This window comes from Erythrolamprus reginae, chromosome 10 (assembly GCF_031021105.1).
Source record: "Erythrolamprus reginae isolate rEryReg1 chromosome 10, rEryReg1.hap1, whole genome shotgun sequence".
Lineage (NCBI taxonomy): Eukaryota > Metazoa > Chordata > Lepidosauria > Squamata > Dipsadidae > Erythrolamprus > Erythrolamprus reginae.
The window spans coordinates 38433937-38460054 of NC_091959.1; the positions used below are offsets into that span (position 1 = coordinate 38433937).

At 43.6% G+C, this 26118-nt stretch overlaps 1 protein-coding gene across 1 annotated transcript in view; it reads right to left on the reverse strand.

Annotated features, from left to right (window-relative positions):
- The window catches only part of GALNT9 (polypeptide N-acetylgalactosaminyltransferase 9), a 250617-nt gene that overhangs the window by 31028 nt on the left and 193471 nt on the right, over positions 1-26118 (reverse strand). The window contains exon 6 of the mRNA XM_070762664.1: positions 21392-21509. Within this exon, the coding sequence (XP_070618765.1) occupies positions 21392-21509 (118 nt within the window). The remainder of the gene's footprint in view (positions 1-21391; positions 21510-26118) is intronic.

A 26118-nucleotide genomic window follows, 5' to 3' on the forward strand; every position in this document is an offset into this window, starting at 1 on the left:
GCAGTTGTGCTGAAATTAACAACTAGCCAAAGAGTACAAGCCTGCAAAGAATGCCCATCCCATTCATGCCTGTAATTGAATGGCAAAATGAGACATATTTGGGTTGAATGTAATGTTAAGTAAGAATCTCAGAAAGAAGGATTGGGAGAGAAGCTCAAAGAAATCACCGCAAATTCCATTGACACTTTAGGTTTGCACTACAGGTAGTACTCAACTTACAACTGGTCAAAACTAGTTAGTTAGTTAGCTAGTTAGTTCATTCATTCATTCATTCATTCATTCATTCATTCATTCATTCATTCATTCTGCATTGGTTGCCGATCAATTTCCGGTCACAATTCAAAGTGTTGGTTATGACCTACAAAGCCCTTCATGGCATCGGACCAGAATATCTCCGGGACTGCCTTCTGCTGCACGAATCCCAGCGACCGGTTAGGTCCCACAGAATTGGCCTTCTCCAGGTCCCATCGACTAAACAAGGTCGTTTGGCGGGACCCAGGAGAAGAGCCTTCTCTGTGGCGGCCCCGACCCTCTGGAACCAGCTCCCCCCAGAGATTAGAACTGCCCCCACCCTCCTTGCCTTTCATAAAATTCTTAAGACCCATCTCTGCCGTCAGGCATGGGGGAACTGAGACATCTCCCCTGGGCCTACACAGTTTATACATGGTATGTTTGTGTATATATTTGCTTTTAATAATGGGGTTTTTAGTGTTTTTTAAATTCTTAGATTTGTTCTTACATTGTTCTTGCTTTGTTGTGAGCCACCCCGAGTCTACGGAGAGGGGCGGCATACAAATCTAAATAATAATAATAATAATAATAATAATAATAATAATAATAATAATAATAATAATAGTAATAGTAATAATAATAATAATATTATTTGTATGCCGATCAATCCCAAAGGATTCAGGGTGGCTTAAAACAATAAAACAGTGTAAAATCAAATTACAATATTATTAATAATACACTGCTCAAAAAATTAAAGGGAACACTTAAACAACACATTAACACTCCAAGTAAATCAAGATTCTTCTTAGATAAGCACTCACAGAGAAGAATCCGCTTAGTTTGATCTCTGGCTAGTCTTCAGACTGTGGAAAATCCTCTTTAAAATGACATTAAGTCCCCTTCTTCTTTTATTTCCACATCATTTCTTCAAATTTGTTTATACCTGTTGTTTATCTCTAACCCTGGGTCCCTCACAATTCACACACCCTCCTCCACTATTTTCCTTTCCTTCTATTCTTTCCACTGTGGTTTTGCTCCTGGGTGAAGCAAAGGAACACAGCACTAAAAAAACAAAAAAAACAAAGCACTTTAAAAAAAATCACAAATAAGGTTTGCTCCAGTTAATTAACTGTTTCAATCACAGTCCATTTAGTAAATTATTTCAAATGATGAATGGAGCTTTTGAAAAGGTTTCCCAGTCACTAATAACAGGGGTCTGTTTTCCTTCGATAGCTCCGGCGTTATTAATAGACATGTCACCTTAAAGGAAAAACTGGCTTTTGAAAAGGTTTGGGGTTCGGGGTTTTCACCATTCGCACATAAGATGCCTTCTTCCCTCTCTTTTGGGCTCTGATCTTTACCTGAGGAGGAGGGAGGGTTTGAGTTGCAACTTAAATTTCCAAAATGCCCTAGAGCACTGACGGATTAAGGTAATAATGAGTAATTAAAATGGAAGCTCCCAGACACAATGGGATATACGAAGGATGATGCCTTTGGAGGCACCTCATCTAGGAAATACTTTTTAATGAATCAAATACAGAGGAGAATTGTTTGTTGTTGTTGAGTTGTTGTTGTTGTTGTTGTTGTTGTTCTTCTTCTTCTTCTTCTTCTTCTTCTTCTTCCTCCTCCTCCTCCTCCTCCTCCTCCTCCTGTTGTTTAAAACTAAAATATGTGCTTCTTCTCCTTCTCCTCCTCCTCTTCCTCCTCCTCCTCCTCCTCTTCTTCTTCTTGTTTAAAACTAAAAATGTGCTTCTTCTCCTTCTCCTCTTCCTCCTCTTCCTCCTCCTCCTCCCACTCTCCTCTTCCTCCTCCTCTTCCTCCTTCTTATTTCTGTTGTTTAAAACTAAAAATGTTCTTCTTCTTCTTCTTCTTCTTCTTCTTCTTCTTCTTCTTCTTCTTCTTCTTCTTCTTCTTCTTCTTCCTCCTGTTGTTTAAAACTAAAAAATGTGCTTCTTCTCCTTCTCCTTCTCCTCATCTTCCTCCTCCTCCTCCTCTTCTTGTTTAAAACTAAAAATGTGCTTCTTCTCCTTCTCCTCATCTTCTTCTTCCTCCTCCTCCCACTCTCCTCTTCTTCCTCCTCCTCCTCCTCCTTCTTATTTCTGTTGTTTAAAACTAAAAATGTTCTTCTTCTTCTTCTTCTTCTTCTTCTTCTTCTTCTTCTTCCTCCTCCTCCTCTTCCTCTCCTCCTCCTCCTCCTCCTCCTACTACTACTACTACTAACTTTCCAAGGTATCCTACCATTGTAGGATTCACCACTCACCTCCCAGCCAAGTTCTCAATCCGCTGGGCTTATTTGAGACCACCCAACATCAACTAGGAGTTCCCAAGTTGCCATATTCAAATCTTGGGCTTACTAGGGCATGAAGGCTGCATCTAAAATATCCTTGCCTGAGGAAAAGCAGAAGACCATCAAAGGAAGAGGAGAAAAAAAAAGAAGAACAGCTGAGAACTTCTCATTATAGAGTAATTGTACATGCTTGGAGGACTGTTCAACTGGATGATTCTCCCCACCACCACCACCATATAATTTTCTCTTCTGGCAAATCAAGCTTTAATTGGCCAAACGACAGGTGAACAGAAGGACAAGAAAAATGGAGAACATTATGGTTTTGAATAGAGTGGGACACTGCTCATTTTTCAAGCGCAAGCCGTGTGCTTTATCCTGTTCTGCCCAGCTTTGAAGTTTTAATAAGGGGGAAAGTGAACTCTTTTATTTCATATCGGCCTTTATTGAGCTTAATGGGTTCTCCTGATTCATATGCTCTTAATTGGCTCTATGAAAGTTGGCTGATTATTAGTCATACAGCTGGCATTCACACAGCCCCGGAAAGGTAAATTGGCTTAAAAAGAGAGAGCGAGGGGAAGGCAAATTACTCTTTTAATTAGCCTGAATTGATCAGAAAGGTTACCAAAGTAGCTCATACTTAAGCAGAAATAACAGATACAATTGAATTTTGGGGAATTTGCTGGAGACGAAAGATTGGGGGGATGGGGGGGGGGAGAAGTACCAGACTGTGGAAAATCAGAAAGAGTGTTGAATTGTCACCGCTAACAAAACTGCCAAGTGTAATTTTGGGCATCTCTCCTTTTTGTTCTTTTTAACCCAGATTTTCCATAAACAGAAGGACAACGTGAAAATGGATTTTCATCATCAAGGCTTAAGGCTGTGGATTCGTTTGACTGAACTGCTTGATCGGCTAAATCCATCCCAAGGGCAAATGTTGGCAAGACCTGAGTAAAACCTACTCATTGGTGCGAAATTAAGTGTAGAGGCTCCAGCATAACTTTTGTTTCTTTCTTTTGAAAAGAATATGCTGCAGGGAATTGGTGGTGATGGTGGTGGTGGGGGTTGGAGAGTGCCTTTAAGTCAAATTTGATTTCTGAGTCTTGCCAGGATTAGTTCCTGCAGTTTTCTTGACAAGGTTTTGAAAGTGGTTTGCCATTGTGGGGGTTGTAGCAGAGGAAACTCGGCCTGGATATTATGTGTGAGAGAAAGCAGTGAAGACAGCATCTCCTTAACAGTTCCCATAATAAACTTGTTGCTTATATCCTAAGATTTTTATTAATATTGGTTGTTTCTTCATTGCTTATTTGACCCCTATGACAATCATTAAGTGTTGTACCACATGATTCTTGACAAATGTATCTTTTTCTTTTATGTACGCTGAGAGCATATGCACCAAGACAAATTCCTTGTGTGTCCAATCACACTTTGCCAATAAAATTCTATTCTATTCAATTCTATTCTATTCTTTTTTTTAAAAAAATAGTTTATTGGTTGACAAAAGGTAAATGGGGGAAGGGAAAATGGGGTGCATAAATTTAAAAAGGGATAGGAATAATTATTACATGATATTGTATTTTGACATATATATCTTACTTTGTAACAAAAATTCAATGTACACATTTATATCTTATTACTATAAATATTTCATTTTTCTATCTTATCTTATTATTTAAAGGATAGTAATAAGTAGTGATAGGGATAGTAAGAAAGTTATTTATAGAGAGGTAGTTAGGAAGATAAGCTTTCGATTTTATAAAGTATTTATAAAATAATAAGAGAGGGAGAGAGGGAGGAAATGCCTAGATGACAGACGTTATGAGGAGATACGACATGGTGTAATAATATGTTAATGGGTGTATCAGTAATATATCAGTAGTGAAAATAATAAAAAAAAGAAAGAGAAAAGAAAATATATTTATGTAAGTATTGGAAAAGAGGAAAGCTGTGATTCAGTTAGTATTCTATTCTATTCTATTCTATTCTAATATATTTATTTATTCATTCATTTATTTAATTGGATTTGTTTGCCGCTCCTCTCTGTGGACTCGGAGCAGCTCACAACATATACCAAAAAGCATAACAATAGTTTGTCCAATTAATATACTAAAACAATTCATAGATTTCTAATTCAAAACATTCATTCACATCCATACAGTAATCATGCCAACAACATTTCGTTAGACAGGGGAAGGTCTAGTGTCTCCAGGCCTGATGGCAAAGGTGTGTTTTTAGATTCTTTCGGAAGGCAAGGAGGGTGGGGGCAGTGTGAATCTCCAGGGGGAGCTGATTCCAGAGGGCCGGGGCCCCCACAGAGAAGGCTCTTCCCCTAGGTCCCACCAGCTAACATTGTTTGGTCAATGGGTCCCTAAGGAGACCAACTCTGTGGGGCCTCTCAGGTCGCTGGGATTCATGCGATCTCAGAGATAGTCTGGTCCTATGCCACGTAGGGCTTTATAGGTCATAGCCAACACTTTGAATTGTGTCCGGTAACCAATCGGCAGCCAATGCAGTCTACGGAGTGATGACGAAATATGGGCATGCCTTGGAAGGCCCATAACCACTCGCGCAGCTGGATTTTGGACAATTTGAAGTTTCCGAACACTCTTCAAAGGTAGCCCCATGTAGAGAGCATTGCAGTAGTCGAACCTCAAGGTGATGAGGGCAATATTGTGGATGTAATATAGTTGAGTGTTTATCCTGGCAAGATTCTGTCTATAGGTTTGAAATAATAAATAACTTAGCTTGGAAGAATCACTACGTGTCCTGGGTTTGGGTCCATAGTGACTGAGGAATTCTGGGAATTGAAGTCCACACGTGGTGGCTGAAGAATTCTGGGAGTTGAAGTCCATGCATGATGTGATGGACTGTAGTAAGGGAGTTAATCCATAAGAAGAAGGGGGGTGCTTTTCAGAAAAGTAAGATGGCAACTCAGCCCAGATATTACATGTGAGAGAAAGAAACATAGAAGATTGATGGCACAAAAAGAGCTTGTGGTCCATCTAGTCTGCCCTTATACTATTTCCTGCATTTTATCGTAGGATGGATCTATGTTTATCCCAGGCATGTTTAAATTCAGTTACTGTGGATTTACCAACCACATCTGCTGGAAGTTTGTTCCAAGCATCTACTACTCTTTCAGTAAAATAATATTTTCTCACATTACTTCTAATCTTTCCCCCAACTAACCTCAGATTGGGGCCCCTTCTTCTTGTGTTCACTTTCCTATTAAAAACACTTCCCTCCTGGACCTTATTTAACCCTTTAACATATTTAAATGGTTCGATCATGTTCCCCCTTTCCCTTCTGTCCTCCAGACTATACAGATTGAGTTCATGAAGTCTTTCCTGATAAGTTTTATGCTTAAGACCTTCCACCATTCTTGTAGCCCGTCTTTGGACCCGTTCAATTTGATCAATATCTTTTTGCAGGTGAGGTCTCCAGAACTGAACACAGTACTGTATTCCAAGCGTGGTCTCACCAGCGCTCTATACAGCAGGATCACAATCTCTCTCTTCCTGTTTGTTATACCTCTGGCTAAGAAGATGAAGTCAGCCTCTTCCTAATAGTTTTCAGATTATATTGTAGAGGCAGACAGTTGAGTGTTCAACCTGTCAAGATTCTGTCTATAGGTAGGAAACAATAAGGAACTCGGCTTGAAAGAATTGTCACATGTCATTCTTTGTTTTGGGCCTGAGAAATTCACTCAACTACAGGATTATCAGAATAGGCTTGAGAAATTATGAGCTGTGGTGGCGCAGTGGTTAGAGTGCAGTATTTCAGTCTACTTCTGCTGACAGCTGGCTGCCTGCAATTTGGCAGTTTGAATCTCACCAGGGTCAAGGTTGACTCAGCCTTCCCTCCTTCCGAGGTGAGTAAAATGAGGACCCAGATTGTTGGAGGCAATATGCTGACTCTGTAAACTGCTTAGAGATGGCTGTCAAGCAGTATGTAAGTCTAAAGACTATTGCTATAAGCTTAAGAACTTAGGTACAATATTTCACAAGCCCAAAACTCAAACTCTTTTGAGGTTCAATTTGAATGTCAAACTTTTGATGGGATGCCCTCTTTGGTTTGGAGCCTAACATTCAGAGCCTTGAAAAATAAATATGCTAACATGGCTATATCATCATACATTAAAGGAATGTAACTTAAAATATAACTTCTCAATTGGCACAATCAAAAACAAGCTAAAAATTCAGCCAAATATGAATTCACAAAAAAGGTCCCCAACTTTTTTTTTTAATAACTTCTGATCCACTCCTCGGCACCCATCAGAATGCAAACAGCTTACCCACAAAATTGCATCAAAATGCTTGGCCTACAAGCAAAATCACACAGGCACTAGCAAGGCCATAAATCTATATTATGCCTGCATGCACATGGGTATTCGTCTTTGTTGTTCAGCACACCTACGCTCGCTGGAGAATTCATTAGCGGAATGACACACTCATGCGGTGGTGCTATAAATTAATGTTTAGCCTGGAGGAATGTCATTGATTTTGGCTGTGGCAGTGGTGGGATGTGCATGCTTGCCCGTCATTTCGATCATAATAGCGCTGCCAGTTTCTAAGAAGGATTTAAAGCTGATTCTCATGCCGACAAGGAGAAAGTAAAGACCCATTCCACATTCTCATTTTAAAGAGCTAATGATGGCCACAAACTGTTGTATATACGCCTGTTCAGTTTGAAGATTTTGAAGATTCTGATTCTGATTCAGATAGTGTTTATGAATTAGTGGCAGGTCCTGATTTACAGGCAGAAGAACAAGGGGGAGACCAACCACAGGACGTTTCTATGAGCCCAGACTCCAGTGAAGAAGAGACAGATAATAGATGGTTAAATCCTCATTTCAGATTATTACAAAGATGAAGAGAACAAGTGTCAGGAAAGAAATATTAAGGTGAGGAACGGGGTAATTAATTAATTAAGTAATTAATTCATCATGTCCGGGTGCCAGCGGAGAAGAAGGGTGGAGTTTTCAATGTTGCTATAAATCAATATGGATGTGCCGTTCTGTGGCTGTGAAGTAAGCTATGTTCTTTTGTGTCTTTTAACTGTTGTTTTTATTACTCTGGACTAATGCTGCCTAGCCATAAATCTTAAGATAAGGGAGGAGTGCTCAGAGGACATTTTTATGCTTTTTCCACTAAAGAATGAGATAAAAGTATTTGCCTGCAAATGACGTAGTTTTGTAATGGAAGAGAGAAGGAATAAAGATGATGTTTTTTGCTTTATAAATCTCTGCATTCTGTAAGCTTTATTTCCAATTAACCAAGGTTCTAGCTGGAAATCAGAACACAACCTAGCCTGGATGTTCTTCCTGTGCATAAAAATATCTCCGGATTGATGTGGCTTGCATAATGCCTCCATCAACAATAGCTTTCTCCATCCATCTTCATCAACTGGTACCATCACAAAGAGGGTTGTAACCTGACTCATCCAGCTGGCCAAAAACACACCACTCATTGTGGTGGTGTGTGCAGTAATGGGCAGCCAAAAGTTTTACTGCCACACTGTGGGTGTGGCTTATTTTGTGGGTGCGGCCTGGATAGGAGTGGCTTACTGGCCATGTGACCATGTGGGAGTGGCTTGAATGATCATCATCGTTCAAGTGAACTGTTAAGTCCTCAATTTACAACCTCAATTGTCGCTGGGGCGACAATTTGTTTTGTATTTCCTGCTTGTTTCCTCTTTCCTCCTTCCTGGCCTCGGGTGTTGGCCACGTGAGGCTGGAGGGGAGCCAAGCAGGAGAGAGGGAAGCTCCTCCGAGGCCAGGAAGGAGGAAAGAGGAAAAAAGCGAGGAGCATAGACGCAGCATCAGCAGCAGGGAAAAAAAGGAGCTCCAAGCCGAGATCAGTAATCCAGGAAGTGACTGCCACTGGTCAGCTTCATTTCTGCCGGTGGAACTGTGTTCCACCCCGTCCTGCCTGCTGCCCATATCATCAGATTTCTTGGAGAGGGGAAATATTGAAAGGGGCTTGTACTCAGCTAACATCATGGACCAATCATATGCAGGTAGTCCTTGACTCCTAGCCATTAATTTAGTGACTGTTCAAAGAGTAGTGTGGCGGCCTGGAGGGGGAGCTCTCACCGCACAATCAGAAAGCACAGTGTAAGAGATATGAAGGGCAGATAACAAACCTTAAGAGGCACCATGGAAAAATATTAACAGGCATGAAGAGAAAGGAGGAGAGAGACGGAGATAATGAGACAAACGTAAGTCTCTCAAAAGCTAAGACGAGAAAGTATGATGAAGTGTATGTAGCGCTTGGCTTCACTGTGACTATGGTGGGAGATGAAGAAAGACCAGTATGTTTACTGTGTCTACAAATGTTGGCAGTGGACAGCATGAAGCCAAATAAATTAAGGCATCACTTAAACTTTTCCAAGTATGCCCATGTCACACCAACACTCTGCAGTCTGCATTGGTTGCCGATCAGTTTCCGGTCACAATTCAAAGTGTTGGTTATGACCTATAAAGCCCTTCATGGCACCGGACCAGATTATCTCCGGGACCGCCTTCTCCCACACGAATCCCAGTGACCGGTCAGGTCCCACAGAGTTGGCCTTCTCCGGGTCCCGTCAACTAAACAATGTCGTCTGGCGGGACCCAGGGGAACAGCCTTCTCTGTGGCGGCCCCGACCCTCTGGAATCAGCTCCTTCCAGAGATTAGAACTGCCCCCACCCTCCTTGCCTTTTGTAAACTCCTTAAAACCCACCTCTGTTGTAAAGCGTGGGGGAACTAACACATCTCCCCCTGCCTATGTAGTTTTAGTGCATGATATGACTGTATATATGTTTTTATATTGGGGTTCTTTGCTTTTAGATTTTTAAATGTACAAGTGTTATTTTAGGTTTTGAATTATTAGATTTGTCAATGTATATTGTTTTTGTCACTGCTGTGAGCCGCCCCGAGTCTGTGGAGAGGGGCGGCATACAAATCTAATAAATAATAATGATGATGATGATGATGATGATGATGATGATAATGATAATGATAATGATAATTACAATAATAATAGTAGTAGTAATAACAACAACAACAATAATAATAATAATAATAATAATAATAATAATAATAATAATAATAATAAACACATTACATCCCAATCACGCTGATAAGCCGCTTGGGGTTTTTCAACAAAAATGTGCTGAATATCGCAAACAATCGTCCTGGTGGAGAGTTGAAGGGGTGCATGAAATGTTTACTTTTCCCTGGGGGGGGGCATAACAGAAAATAATTGAGAAACACTGCCCTAGAATGAGATGGGAATGGATATTTTGCAATACCACTTCCCCTACCACGCCCACCAAGCCACACCCACAGAACTGGTAGTAAAAAAAAAATTGCATTTCACCACTATGTATTGTTTAGAGCAGAGGTCCCCAACCTTTTTTGCACCAGGGACCGGCTTTAAGCTAGACCAGTTTTCCATGGCCCGGTGGGGGGGGGGAGCTAGCTGTCAGCGGCGCCGTAAAAGGGGCGATCAAGAGAGGAATGGGTGAATGAATGGACGGAGGGTGGGAAGGAAGGAAGGAAAGAGGGAAGGGACAGGAACAGAAGAAGGGTGCAAAGGAAGCAAGGAAAGGTGTGAAAGGGGAGAGTAAGAGAGGAAGGAGTGAAAGAAGGGAATGAGGGAGGAAAGAAGGGAGGAAGGGAAAGGAAAGCAAGAAATGGAGGGAGGAAAGGAAGGAAGGAAAGAAAGAAAGAAAGAAGGGGGGAAGGGACAGGAACAGAGGAAGGAAGCAAGGAAACTTATGAAAGGGGAGAGTAAGGGAAGAAGGTAGGAAGGAGAAAGAAAAGAAGAAATAGAGGAAGGGAAGGTAAAAGAGAGAAAGAAAAAGAGCAAGAAAGAAAGCAAGAAAGAGAAAGAAAGAAAGAAAGAAAGAAAGAAAGGCAACTTCAAAGAAAGGCTCACTGAGCATCTCTCACTCTCTCTCTCTTTCTATCCCTCTTTCTTTCTTTCTCTTCCTTTCTCTCTCTCCTCTTCCTTTATCTCCTCTCTCTCTCCCTCTCTCTTTCTCTCCCCCTCTCTCCTTTCCCTCTCTCTTTCTCTCTCTCCCTCTCTTGCTATCTCTCCCCCCTTTCCCTCTCTCTTTCTCTCTCTCCCTCTCTTGCTATCTCTCCCCCCTCTCCCTCTCTCTTTCTCCCTCTCCCTCTCTTTCTCTCTCTCTCCCCCTCTTTCTCTCTCTTCTTCTCACTTTCTCTCTCTTGTTTTCTTTCTGTCCCTTTTGCTTTCTCTCTCTCTCACTCTTTCTTGTTTTCTTTCTCACGCTCTTTCTCTCTCTTGTTCTCTCTCTTGCTATCTCTTTCTCCCCCCTTTCTCTCACTCTCTCTTTCTCACTTTCTCTCTATCTTGCTGTCTGTTGCTATCACTCACTCTCGTTCTCCGTTCTTCTCAGCGGTGACGCGCGCACGCCCTGCCCGCCTCACCTTTGCGAGAGCACTTTCGCCCCGGGCTCTCAGCAAGGGGGTTTGCAGGAGAGGTGGGGCCGGCGAAGGTGATATTCAATGTCGGGGGCGCACAGGCGGTTGCACGCGCTCCCTATCTCCCTGCTAGCCCACTCGGAATATTCAAAATAAGAAAAGCCTTCACCGGCAAAGGTTTTTCTTATTTTGAATACTCCGAGTGGGCTAGCAGGGAGATAGGGAGCGCGTGCAACCGCCCGTGCGCCCCCGACATTGAAGACCTCCGCTGAGAAAAGCCTTTGCCGGCATTTCCTCTCGGCGTCAAGGAGGCGCAGCGGCGGGCGGAGAGAGGGAAGGGGGGGGCAGCGGCGTCCCTCCTGGCCTTGGCGGGCCGCCCGACCCTCCCCACCTCCTGCAAACGCGACGGGCGGCGGGGGGAGAGCGAGGAGCCGGTTCCGGCGGGCGCGGGGCTTGGCTGGCTGGCGGGGGGAGCGCCGCTGGTTTTGCGGAAAGGCCAAGGGGGCCCTGGCGCCGCGGACCGGCTGAAAACCCCCAACGGCCCGGTGCTGGTCCGCGGACCGGCGGTTGGGGACCTCTGGTTTAGAGGGATTCTATGGTAAAGGTTGTGTGTTGGCACCACTGTGGAGGACTTCTGGCATTGAGTAAGATTATGACATCCAAACTTTCATCCTACTCTGTACTGAAGTAGTATAGCCCTCCTGTAGGAGGAAGTAATGAAAATATATATTTTTTAATTAAATTCTTCAACCTCCTATGCCTCCGTCCAATTATCCTTCTTTGCCTGAAGCTATAAATTACTATCCTAAAACTGCAGGAATAAGATACAGGAATTGGAGAAGAGATGCAGAGCTCACCTTGCTATTAATAATATGTAAACTAGGTTACAATATATTGTTAACTATTTTTGTTTTTATTCCAGCTATTTTTGAAGAACGATCTAAGTGTGCTAAGATCTGTGATATGCAGTGTTGGAAACGTGCTCAGATGCTTTTGTGTAGCGCATACAGAGTAGTTGAAACTGGAATTAATTTTGAAAAGATAGAAACTCATCCTGGTTTTTCTCCCCTTTTTCATTTCTGCTATTAAGCAAGACAAGTTTTTTGAATGCCAGGATATTAAGTTAATATACTGGCGCCTAAAACACGATTTGAGTATTGCCCACAAGATCATATGCTGCAATGTCCTACCGGTCAATGACTCCTTCAGCTTCAACCTCAATAACACAAGAGCACGCAACAGATTCAAACTTAATACGAACTGCTCCAAACTTGACTGTAAAAAATATGATTTCAACAATCGAGTTGTCGAAGCATGGAACTCATTACCGGACTCAATTGTGTCAACCCCTAACCCCCAACCTTTCTCCCTTAGACTCTCCACGATTGACCTCTCCAGGTTCCTAAGAGGCCAGTAAGGGGCGTACATAAGTGCACTGGTGTGCCTTTCGTCCCCTGTCCAATTGTCTTTCCTTCCTTTCACCTATCTTATATATTCTCTTCCTTTCATATATCCTCTCCTCTAAGTTCACTTTCACCCTCTTTTATATTATCACATGTCTATTTTTCTTCCTATGTATTTGTGTATTGGACAAATGAATATATAAATAAAAATAAATAAAATATTCTAAGCAAACAATTGCCCTTAGAAATGAAATGGGTCTGTTCTAAAAGATGTCAGAGTTAACCCGACAGAAAAAGCTGCTCAGAAAATTACCATTTATTGAGACAGCGCCTTCTAAAAACATTGTGTGATCTAAAAAAACAACAACAACCCCAGACGGTTGGAAAATCCATTATTTGTGAAACACAGCATACTCCTAATATACCCTTTCTTCCCTGCTCGAGTTCTAATCAAATTTCTTCTCTCATTTGGACTGGCTGTCTGAGAAGAGAACAGCCTGGAGAATTGTAAGTGCTGACACTTTCCAAATTAGTGTTTTGATATTTACTGGCGACTGGGATTTGTGACTTCCTGTAAGTTCCTAGGACCTTGTATCTTATCTAGAAGAGTTTTAGTCATGGAGAACAAACAGTGGTGACAGAATTAGATTTTGAGGAAACAACATTAGATTAACAGTATATACAGTATATACCTAGAATAAAGAGTTACATGTATAGAAATGAGGTATAGAAATGACAAGGGGACACAATCTGAAGTTAGTTGGGGGAAAGATCAAAAGCAACATGAGAAAATATTATTTTACTGAAAGAGTAGTAGATCCTTGGAACAAACTTCCAGCAGAGGTGGTAGATAAATCCACAGTAACTGAATTTAAACATGCCTGGGATAAACATATATCCATCCTAAGATAGAATACAGAAAATAGTATAAGGGCAGACTAGATGGACCATGAGGTCTTTTTCTGCCGTCAGACTTCTATGTTTCTATGATATAAAAATAATGATTTTAGAAGAAACGCCAGTAGTGTGAGAATATATTTAAGCAAGAAAAACAAAATGCACAGGTACAGTATATGTGATATACAGTGATCCCCCGGTTATTGCGTCCCCGACCATTGCGAACAGGGTAATTTGCGATTTTTCAACCCGGAAGTCAAAATACCATCTACGCATGCGTGCCCTTTTTTTCTATGGGCACGCATGCGTAGATGGCAACCGGGAGATCAGCTGCTGGGCGGCTTCCCTGGGTCTTCCCCCTCTTGCTGGCATCAGCGAGGAGTTTCCCCACCGCCCACGCAAACTCCTTGCTGCCACTCGCCCGCCCTTCGCCTGCCCACGCCGTTCGCTCCCCCTCTTGCTGGCGGGAGGGCGAGAAGCCCTCCCCAGCACCCGCTCGCCCGCCCTTCGCTGCTCGCCCGCCCTTCGCCCTGGCGGAGAAATTCCAGCCCCCACCTGGTCCCGCCCGATCCTCCTCCCTGAGGCAGCTCGCCCTCCCATGGCCGCTTCCTCCACCCTCCATCGCAAGCCCTCGCCACCGCAGCCAACGCGCGCTGCGATCTTCAAGCCCGGCTCCTTTCGGCCCAGCATCCCGGGCCAAGCAGCTGCCTTCCGTGACTGAGCCTGGCTGGCCCGGAAGATCGTAGCGCGCGTTGGCTGCAGCGGCGAGCGAAGCCAAGCCGGCAGCAATGTCGCCGCCGCTGCAGCCAACGCGCGCTACGATCTTCCGGGCCAGCCAGGCTCAGTGACGGAAGGCAGCCGCTTGGCCCGGGATGCTGGGCCGAGAGGAGCCGGGCTTGATCCGCTGAGCCTGGCTGGCCCGGAAGATCGTAGCGCGCGTTGGCTGCAGCGGCGGCGACATTGCTGCCGGCTTGGCTTCGCTCGCTCGCCGCTGAGGAGCCGAAGATTGGGGGCGGCGCGGCTCTTTTAAAACATCGCCGCCGACATGGGGGGCTTGCTAGCACCCCCCCAAACCCGGGTTGGGGGTTCGGGGGGGTGCTAGCGAGCCCCCCATGTCGGCGGCGATGTTTTAAAAGAGCCGCGCCGCCCCCCAATCTTCGGCTCCTCGCTAGCGCTGCGGAAGTTTAAAACACCATCTGCACATGCGCAGATGGTGTTTTTACTTCCGCAGCGCTACTTCGCGAAAACCCTCTCGTTGCGGGGGGTCCTGGAACGGAACCCTCACAACGAGCGGGGGATCACTGTATTTCTTAGTGGAAGTAACTGTGAGAGGGATCTTGGAGTCCTAGTGGACAGCCATTTAAATAGGAGCCAGCCGTGTGCAGCAGCTGCCAAAAAAGCCAACACAGTTCTAGGCTGCATTAACAGAGGGATAGAATCAAATTAATCAAATTAATACCAATTTTTAATGCCTTGGTAAGGCCACACTTGGAATACAGTACTGCATTCAGTTTTGGTCACCACAATGCAAAATGGATGTTGAGACTCTAGAAAAAGTGCAGAGAAGAGCAACAAAAATGATTAGGAGACTGGAGGCTAAAACATATGAAGAACGATTGCAGGAACTGGGAAGGTCTAGTTTAATGAAAAGAAGGACCAGGGGAGACATGATAGCAATGTTCCAATATCTCAGGGGTTGCCACAAAGAAGAGGTAGTAAACCTATTCTCCAAAGCACCTTAGAGTAGAACAAGACATTGTGGTGGTTGGCTCTGGGCCAGCTCCTGCCCCAAGGACTATGGAGATGGATGTGGGTGAATCTTCCCAGTGTCAGAGGCCTGTTTTACTGCCGACTGTCTCGGACAGCGAAGTATCGTCAGAAGCAGAGAGTGACAGTGAAATGGGACCCTCAGAGGGGGGCCTGGCAGGCAGCCCATTAGGAAGCAATTAATCATCCTCTTTATCTTCACTGGACTCTGATGAAGAAGCATTTATTGACGTACATAGGCGAAGTGCCTTGAATAGGAAAGAGCAGCTACGTAGGTATTACAAGAGATAAGAGAGTTCACCTGTGCTTGGGTGTGGTACAACTAATGAGGGCTGCTGTTAAATGGGCAGCGTGCTGGCCTCTCAGTGTGGAAGAATATCTATTTGTGATAGTGTATTTTGCTTGACTCTTTGGATTCACCAAGGACTATGTGCTTTGATATCAGGGCTCTGAACGTAAATCATAGTTAAGCGTGTGAATTTGGACAACAGTCTGAAGGAGAGTAGCTGTGACGACTTCACAGCTACTTGTTAATTGCTTTGAGTTTGTTTTTTTTTGTTATTTCACTGCATTCAAGTCTGGTTGCTTTGAAAGTGAGCCCTTTGACTACAAAAAGGGGGGTTTGCTTCTATTTTACTGTGGATAAAGAAAGTATTGTTGACTTTTCACGTGTGTGTGTGTGTGTTTGTTTTGGCTACCTTCCAATTCCAATTCCAATTCTATTCTAGGAAATGAGTACTGTGGATCTTTTGGCTTTCTAAGTTTTGTAGGTGTTCTGTCGGGCTCTCTGGTAGAATCCTCCCAAAAATTCACAGGTACAAATTTCACACACACACACGTTTGAAAATTCAAAACAATGTTCTTTATAATGAAAATTCACTTAAACTAAGCCCTCTTTTGGTATAGCAAAGAGCACTCGTCTCCAAAACAAACTGGTAATTTGTACAAGTCCCTTATCAGTTCTGTGATACTTAGCTTGCAGCTGTGAGGCAATTCACAGTCCTTCTTCTTTCACAAAGTGAAACACACTTTGCCCTGGTTTAGTTTCACAGCGGGGAAAAATCAGCACACAAAAGGTCAAAGTCAGTAAAGCAGTCACGAAACACAAGGATCAGATAATACTCCACAATGGCCAAACCCACAGGCTGCTATTTACAGCAGCCTCACTAATTACCCCAGCCCCACCCAACCAGAGGTGGCCTCATTTTCTTTGATAATAATCTCTCAGTTGTTGTTGCCTATGCATCGCTCTCCGCATGCGTGGCTGTATCATTAACTCTTGTTCTGAATCCAAGGAGGAGCTAGATAATTGATCTCCTTCTGAGCTGTCTGCCCCACTCTCCTCCTCCCTGTTACTCATGTCTTCTTGGTCAGAGGAGCTTTCATCAGCAGATTCCACCGGGGGCAAAACAGGCCTGCAGCATGTGGATGTCTCCCCCCACATCCACAATCCTTGGGGCAGGAGCTGGGCCAGAGCTAACCACAACAGTAGGAGTATGGCTTTCCTGCTTTTTACCATTTGTGCATGCTGCCACCTCTTTAGGATTTAAGGAATCGGTTGCAGGAACCCCCAGCGAAGGTTTCCACCTGCGAGGTCCTGCTTCTACACGATTTTCACACCCTGCGGTCTTTAATTCCTCAAAGCCCATCTTCCTGAGCCCTATCAGTTTCTCTAATGCTTCAAATGCTACTTTGTTATTCAGAAACACGACAGCGGCTCTTCACAGGGTTCCAGTCTTCGAATTAAAGATTAGCAGCCCGAGCATTAAATCGGCCGTTCTCTCCCCCCACCCCAACCTCACCTCCCAAATCCTCGGGAAGATTTGCACTAGTTATTTATAAGCCTGGTTGTTTTATCAGGTAGACCAAGAGAATGCTGCCACACGCTGGCATTTTGAAGGTAGCCCCAGGGACCCGTGTAAGCGAAAGCAGAACTTCAAAAGGGGACACAGCTAGCCTGCTGGGTTTAATTAAAAAGCTCAAAGGGTTTGCGCTAAGCCGGTATGGCACTCCTACATCAACCTGACTGTCACATCCACCGGAGAAAAATATTAATCCAGATCCAATCAACCTAGAAGAAAAGAACAGAGTTGCCCTCAGGAACCCCCTTCGACTGCATCACACCCAGAATTTCAAAAAGCCAGACATGCTGAAAGCGGTTATATATATATATAAAACCTCTTTCAGCATGTCTGGCTTATATATATACAGTTGTACCTCTACCTAAGAATGCCTCTACTTAAGAACTTTTCTAGATAAGAACCGGGTTTTCAAGATTATTTTGTCTCTTCTTAAGAACCATTTTCTACTTAAGAACCCAAGTCCGGAAAAGTTTCCCAGGAAATTTGAGAGTGGCACGAAGGCCCGGCCAGTTTCCTGCCATTCCTCCTGGGTTTCTCTCTCTGGCGCAGTGTATAGGAGGCAGCCGGGTGTATGGGAGTCACATGCTCCTCCTCGCCGCCTCAGAGTCCCTCTTTTTTTTTAAGCCTTAAAGTTTTGGATTTTTAAAATTCCCCTCCCCTCACCTTCAGCAGCGACTGTCCTCCTCCTCTTCTTCCTCCTCCTCCCCCTACCCAAATTCTGAGCTTTTATTTCTTTCCTAATGGGTTTGCAGGCATTATTTGCTTTTACATTGATTCCTATGGGAAAAATTGCTTCTACTTACAAACGTTTCTACTTAAGAACCTGGTCACGGAACGAATGAAGTTCTTAAGTAGAGACCTCACCTACAAAAAGATATTGACAAAATTGAACGGGTCCAAAGACGGGCTACAAGAATGGTGGAAGGTCTTAAGCATAAAACGTATCAGGAAGGACTTCATGAACTCAATCTGTATAGTCTGGAGGACAGAAGGAAAAGGGGGGACATGATCGAAACATTTAAATATGTCAAAGGGTTAAATAAGGTCCAGGAGGGAAGTGTTTTTAATAGGAAAGTGAACACAAGAACAAGGGGACACAATCTGAAGTTAGTTGGGAGAAAAGATCAAAAGCAACATGAGAAAATATTATTTTACTGAAAGAGTAGTAGATCCTTGGAACAAACTTCCAGCAGATGTGGTAGATAAATCCACAGTAACTGAATTTAAACATGCCTGGGATAAACATATATCCATCCTAAGATAAAATACAGAAAATAGTATACGGGCAGACTAGATGGATCATGAGGTCTTTTTCTGCCGTCAGTCTTCTATGTTTCTATGTTTCTATGTGTGTGGCATTGAAATGACAGGGCCAGCAACACCACTCATGCAAACTGAGTGCTGTGGCTGCCAGAATGACCCAACCGAACCCTGGGCTGCATTAACAGATAAACACCCACCCCAACCTACCCTACCCTACTCTAACATTTCCTTTCCTTTCCCCTCCCCCTTCCCCACCCCATTCCCATCGCATTCCACCCCATCCCATTCTACTTGATGGAAGATCATTAAATAAAGATCCAATCTAGAACCAAGGAGAAACTTCTTGACAGTGAGAACAATTAATCAGTGGAACCGGATTAGTTGTGGATGCTCTATCACTGCAGGTTTTTAAACAAGAGACTGGACAGTTGTTTGTCCAGAATGGTTTACCGCAGGGGTAGGCAAAGTTGGCTCTTCTGTGACATGTGGACTTCAACTCCCAGAATTCCTGAGCTTAGCATGATTGGCTCAGGAATTCTGGGAGTCGAAGTCTCCAAATCATAGAAGAGCCAACTTTGCCTACCCCTGCTTGAACATAAGAAGAGCCCTGCTGAATCAGGCCAAAGCCCATCGAGTCCAGCATTCTGTGTCACACAGTGGCCCACCAATTGTCCATGGAGATCTTGAGCAGAAAGAGAAGGCAAGACCCTCCCTTTCCCCTGACCCTCAACAAATGGGACCCAAGGGAATCCTGCTTGCCTCAACCAACATAGAGGCGGCACACAGACATCCGTTTCAATAACCACCCATGATACACTTGGCATCCATGAATCTGTCTAATCCTGCCTTGAAGTTATCACAACCTCTTCTGGAAGTGAATTTCATAAACCAAGGACCCTCTGTGTAAAGAAATATTTCCCTTTATTTGTCCTTGGAGGTTGGACTAGAAAACCTCCAAGGTCTCTTGCAAATGTTTTATAAAAGTTGAAAGCATCAGGGGACGCCGGCTCTTCTATGAATGAGTCACAAGCTTTGTCATTCACCAGCAAGAGGTACGCCTTACATAGGTAAAATGCTCGCCTACATCTAACGAAAATGGAAGTGACTTGTGTGACTTTCAACATAATAGCAAGCCAATGACCTTTCTTTTCAAGATTTGATCCGGCACACGCTGAGGCTTTCAGAAGCTGCTACATTATCAGTTAATGCAACAAAAGGAACAGGGCAGAGTTTAAATTCAGCATAGGTAAACTGCAAGGCTATTAGAAATGGTTATAGCAGAACGAGGGCCATTCAAGAAAGGAAAAAGGAAACAAGGAAACAAGGAAGCAAGCAAAGCAGTGACTGTTCAAAGACCCACAAAATCTTATTATTTTAAGCCCGGGGATGGGTGGGTGGGTGAACCAAATCAAGAACAAAGCTATGGCAGCTCTTCTATGAAGAAATCAATAAATAAGTCAGAGAGATCCATAAGTAGTCAAAGGACAAACGGCTTGTATGTAGAAAGCACACGAGGGAGAGGCAAAAATAGCCGCAGAGCATTCAAAGAAACTGACAGCCACCAGGAACATCACCACGTCCTGCCATGTTCTCGGGGGTGTCTACTTAAATTTGACATCATTGTCCTGAGATTTAGCTTTGCCTTTTTTCTTCTTCAAGATAAAGAAATATGTGACGTTTGAGTGGATTTCAGAGCAACGTCGGACTCCTGATTTCAATGGGGTGTCATTTTCATCCACGTTAAGTCATCTTTCTTTGAAAGTAAACTTCAGTTAGAGGACACTCACATGCACAAGTAAATACAATGAAATCAACAACCATTCAACTTGAAAGGATACACACACACACACCCTTCTCTTTCTTCAAGTCAGGCCTCAGGAACAAGAAAGAAACGCGGACTTACTTGGGAGAAATGTCCTTTATTGTTCCTCAACTACAGACAGAATCTTGCCTGACTAAAGCAATTAAAGCAGAATACCTTCAGGACCGCCTGCTGCCGTACGAATCCCAGCGACCGATTAGGTCCCACAGAGTTGGCCTTCTCCGGGTCCCGTCGACTAAACAATGTCGTTTGGTGGGACCCAGAGGAAGAGCATTCTCTGTGGCGGCCCCGGCCCTCTGGAACCAACTCCATCCAGAGATTACTACTCTTTCAGTAAAATAATATTTTCTCATGTTGCTTTTGATCTTTTCCCCAACTAACTTCAGATTGTGTCCCCTTGTTCTTATGTTCACTTTCCTATTAAAAACACATTTCTCTCCTGGACCTTATTTAACCCTTAACATATTTAAATAAATAAGAATAAACAAACAAACAAAAAATAAATAAACAGATAAACCCTAGCCCCCAAATAAGTCCTAATTAAGACCCCGACCACTCCAGGGTGACCTGTTATCAGCTACATAGGCCTTCAGGAAAGCCTTGCCAGTCGCAGAAGAAATTCCTGAAGGTGTCTTATAGCAAAAAGGAGGCTGGGGGCGATGTGTGCAAGTGACGGCATCAAGTGGATGAACCTCCCCTCCAAAATAAGACCTGGTGCCTATTTTAGTGGCAAAAAATGCATAAGACAGGGTCTTATTTTCAAGGAAACACAGTAGCAAAGGAAGAACCAAGGCCAGTGATGACCATGTAAACAGAGAAAATTTCATTTCTTCAGATCTTCCCTTAATTCACTGCTTCTCAAATAGTGGGGCGGGGTCTCCCTGTGTGTATGTGGAGTGATACTGATGTGTGTGTGACCCCAGGGAATGTCCTATTTTTTTTTGTCGCAGGGAGTTTTTTGTACCGAACAATAGCACACAGCACCGAGCAGGAGATATGAAGGGCAGATAACAAACCCTTAAGAGACACCATGGAAAAATATATAACAGGGATGAAAAGAAAGGAGGAGAGAGACGGAGATAATGAGACAAATGTAAGTCTCCCGAAAGCTAAGACGAGGAAATATGATGAAGTATATGTTGCGCTTGGCTTCACTGTGACTACGGTGGGAGACGAGAAAAGATCGATATGTTTGCTGTGTCTAAAAATGTTGGCAGTGGACCACATGAAACCAAATAAATTACACCTCAATTGCGCTGATAAGCTTGAATTTTTTCAGCGAAAATGTGCCAAATATTGCAAACAATCCTCCTGGCAGAGAGTTTGGGGAGCACAAAATGTTTCTGGGGGGTGGGGGCAACAGAAAATAAATTGAGAAGCACTGCCACAACTGAACGTCGATTCATGAAGACAATGGACATACAACTCACCCTCATACCGAGTTCAATGTTTTCTCCTCCATAAACCTCCATGCCAGGATCCAGGAGGCCAATCTCTCCAAAGTAGTCTCTGTCCACCACAAACGAACATCCAATCATGGCAGGGGTCCTGTTGAGTCAGAGAGGGAATGAGAAGAAGAAAGAAAAGAAGGAGGAAGAGGAGGAAGTGAAAGAGGAAGGAGAAGATTAGGAGAAGGAGAAGGAGAAGAGGAAGAAGAGGAGGAGGACAAGGAAGAGGAGGAGGAAGAAGAGGAGGAGAAGGAGAAAGAGTAGCGGCAGGAGGAGAAAGAAATAGAGAAGGAGAAGGAGGAGAAAGGGAAGAGGAAAAAGAAGGAGGAGGAGGGGAAGAGGAAGAGGAAGGAGAAGATTGGGAGGAGAAGGATGAGGAAGAGCAGGAGGAAGAGGAGGAAGAAGAAGAGGAAGGAGAAGATTAGGAGAAGGAGGAGGAAGAGCAGGAGGAGGAGGAAGAAGAGGAAGGAGAAAATTAGGAGAAAGAGAAGGAGAAGGAGGAGGAAGAGCAGGAGGAGGAGGAAGAAGAAGAAGAAGAGGAGAAGGAGGAGGAGGAAGAGGAGGTGGGAGGGAGGAGGAAGAAGAAGAGGAAGAGAAGGAGAAGAAGCACATTTTTAGTTTTAAACAACAGGAAGAGTGTACATCAAGGGTAGGTTCTACCTACCTTCCCTAGCGGTCCACAGGGCATTGGAAGTGGGTGTATTGTGTGTACCTACATCACATTGCGCAATTGCGCAGAAGGTTCTTTGCCAGCCGCTTTCAAAGAGCAGCGACCAGAGGACCGGTTTATGGGTGCTGCCAGCCGGCCATCGATGCCAGTTTGCCACTGGTTCAGATGATCCAAACCGAATTGGCAGCAACCCACCCCTGGCGTACATATCTTCTCAAAAACACAGTCAGAAAGTTCAGATTTGACCTCCAAAGTTTCAAAAATGGGGGGGGGGGCAGATAAAACCATGGCGGTCAATTTACGACTTGCAGATCCAAGGCCAAGCAAATGTGTCAAGCTTCATAAAGAACCACTAACTCATCCAGGCCTTAAATTCACCTGTCCTTGATCCATACCTCTAATATCGTTACGGCCTTAGAAGGCTATTACTGCCTATTTTCATGATGATTGAGTTTACTGTTTATTAGGCCCTGGCTGTAAAACCTCCCTGAGTGGGATTTTAATCCTGCTTTCCCCCCAAAAATACATAAAGAGAAAGGAAACCCCTCCCTACCAGCGGGGCATCAAACAGTCTAATCAATTTGTCTTTAATCAAAATAATAACAACCGTCATTACACAGACAGGTGATAAATTGAATCAGCAAAACCCCTGCCAGGATTATTGCGGTTCATAATGACTTTCTTTTCAGTATTATCCAGCCAAATTCTGAAATCCTTGATTTCACACTGAGGACCACTCACGAAATAGCTTTCTACCAAGGAGAGGAGAAACAGACTTTGGAGGCATAAGCACTAGCATTTTAGACTTATATACTGCTTCATAGTGCTTTTACAACATTCTCTAAGGCAGTTTTTCCCAACCTTGGCAACTTGAAGATATTTGAACTTCAACTCCCAGAATTCCCCAGCCAGCTTCTGCTGGCTGGGGAATTCTGGGAGTTGAAGTCCAGATATCTTCAAGTTGCCAAGGTTGGGAAACACTACTCTAAGATGTGTTGGATATGTTCACTATCTTGAGTTATTTAAGAGCTGTGGTGGCCCAGTGATTTGAATGCAGTATTGCAAGTGAATTCTGATGATTGCCAGATGTTTGGCAGTTTGATCCTGACCGGCTGAAGGTTGACTCCACCTTCCATCCTTCCCAGGTCAAGAAAACGAGGACCTAGATTGTTGGGGGCAAGAGGCTGACTCTGTAAACCGCTTAGAGAGGGCTGCGAAGCACTGTAAAGCGGTATATAAATCTAAGTGCTATTGCTATTATCCTTCCTTCCTTCCTTCCTTCCTTCCTTCCTTCCTTCCTTCCTTCCTTCCTTCCTACCTTCCTTCCTTCCGTCCTTCTTTCCTTCCTTCCATCATCCATCCATCCATGGTGCACGGTGGTTGGATTGCAGTATTGCATACTGCTCACTGCCAAGAGTTCAATCCTGACCGTCTCAAAGTTGACTCAGCCTTCCATCCTTCCCAGGTCAGTAAAATGAGGACCCGGATTGTGGGGAGCAAGATTGTGACTGTAAAACTGCTTACAGGGGGCTGTAAAACAGTGTGAAGCATTATATATGGTTCTATCATTCTATAAATCTAAGTGCTATTGCTATTACCTTTTCTTCCTTCCTTCCTGAATCATAGAATCATAGAATCATAGAATCATAGAATCATAGAATCATAGAATCATAGAATCATAGAATCATAGAATCATAGAATCATAGAATCATAGAATCATAGAATCATAGAATCATAGAATCATAGAATCATAGAATCATAGAATCATAGAATCATAGAATCATAGAATCATAGAATCATAGAATCATAGAATCATAGAATCATAGAATCATAGAATCATAGAATCATAGAATCATAGAATCATAGAAACTTAGAATCATAGAATCATAGAGTTGGAAGGGACCTTCAGGGTCATTGGGTCCAACCCCCGATCAATGCAGGATTCACTAAACTATCCCAGAAAGATGACTGCCGAGTCTCTATTTGAAGACCTCCAGTGAGAGCGAGTCCACCATCTCCTGTGGCAAACTGTTCCACCGGTTTATCACCCTTACCGTTAGAATTTTTTTTCTGATATCTAATCTAAATCTACTCCCTTGCAGTTTCATTCCATTGTTTCTAGTCCTTCCATGTGCTAATGAGAACAATGCTGTTCCCTCTGCTCTGTGACAGCCCTTCGGATATTTGTAGACAGCTATCAAGTCTCCTCTCAGTCTTCTCCTTTGCAGACTAAGCATCCCTAGATCCTTTAACCGTTCCTCATAGGACGTGGTTTCCAGACCACTCACCATCCTTGTAACTCTCCTTCGAACTTGCTCTAGTTTATCAATGACCTTTTTAAATTAGGCCCCCCAGAACTGAACACAGTATTCTAAGTGGGGCCGTACCAAAGTACTGTAGAGAGGAATAATGACTTCACAAGAGCGAGATTCTATGCTCCTTCTTCCTTCCTTCCTTCCTTCCTTCCTTCCTTCCTTCCTTCCTTCCTTCCTTCCTTCCTTCCTTCCAGGTTGCACAGTGGTTAAAGTGCAATATTGCAGGCTAACTCTGCTGACTGCCAAGAGTTCGATCCTGACTGGCTCAAGGTTGACTCGGCCTTCCATCCTTCTTAGATCAGTAAAATGAGGACCCAGATTGTTGGTGGCAAGAGGCTGACTCTGTAAAACTGCTTAGAGGGGGCTGTAAAGCAGTATATAAGTCTAAGTGCTGTTGCAATTGCTATTACTTGTAAAAATAATAAAGCTGGGCTATAAATTAACAAACAAATAATAATGAAAAAAGCTGGGATAGGGCCGCTCCTCCAATTAAAAAGCAAAGAAGCATAAACTGATGCTAAGGGATACCCAAAACATCCATATTCCCCAGGAGCTCAGATAAAAGGAAGGCCAGAAAAAAAAATTGGCTTGAAAGGAGTAAAAAGATCCCCCCCCAGCTCTCCTGTCCAGCTGCAGGTTTCCAGAGATTGAGGACAGGTCCGCAGACTCAGTGTTCCTCATGTCAGGCTGACTCCGACAGCAACAGAGACAGCTGCATTCTACTGTATTGAACCATCTTGGCAGACCAATATTGTCAATTGAGAGTGTCAAATCCTCCATAAGGTTTATTCCATCCATTGCAGAGAGAATTGATAATAAAGAGAGAGATCAGAGAGAGGGTTAGATGGATAGATGATGGATGGATGGAGGTAGATAGATAGATAAATAAATAGATTAGATAGTTAGATAGATAGATAGATAGATAGATGATAGATAGATAGATAGATAGATAGATAGATAGATACATAGATACATAGATACATAGATAGATACATAGATAGATAGGGATAGATAGATAGATAGATAGATAGATAGATAGATAGATAGATAGATAGATGACAGACAGACAGGTGACACACCAATGAATGACTGACTGACTGACTGACTGAATGAATGAATGAAAGAAAGAAAGAAAGAAAGAAAGAAAGAAAGAAAGGTTTTTTTCTGACATAAATTGCAAATGTTTCCTGAAGTACATCAAGGTTAAATCCTGCAAGGTGCGGGCAGGCACAATTTGCCTTGGGTGATCACATCTTCAGGTCTTCTTCTGTCTGGACTCAGACAGTCTGGTTTTGACAAGCAGGACATGTGGCTGGATGGATCGTAGGAATTATCCATTCTGACTGATCTCATCTCTTTCCCTGAACTAATTTAATCTGACATTCCAGCAGGGAGGAAACATCAGCCTTGCCATCTGTCTATTCTACGATTCTGGCACAGGTATGATTTGCATTTTCCCAGGTGACTTTACTGACAAGGAGAGAGGGAGTGGGAGGGAGAGGGAGACAGAGAGACACAGAGAGGTAGAGAGGCAGGGAGACAGAAGCAGAGAGAGGGAGATAGAGACAGAGAGAGACAGAGACACACACAGAGAGACATACACACACACAGAGAGAGAGAGAGACAGAAAGATACACACACACAGAGAGAGAGAGAGAGAGAGAGAGAAAGAGACAGAGGGAGAGACAGAGAGAAAATAGAGAGATGAAGAGAGACACAGAGGG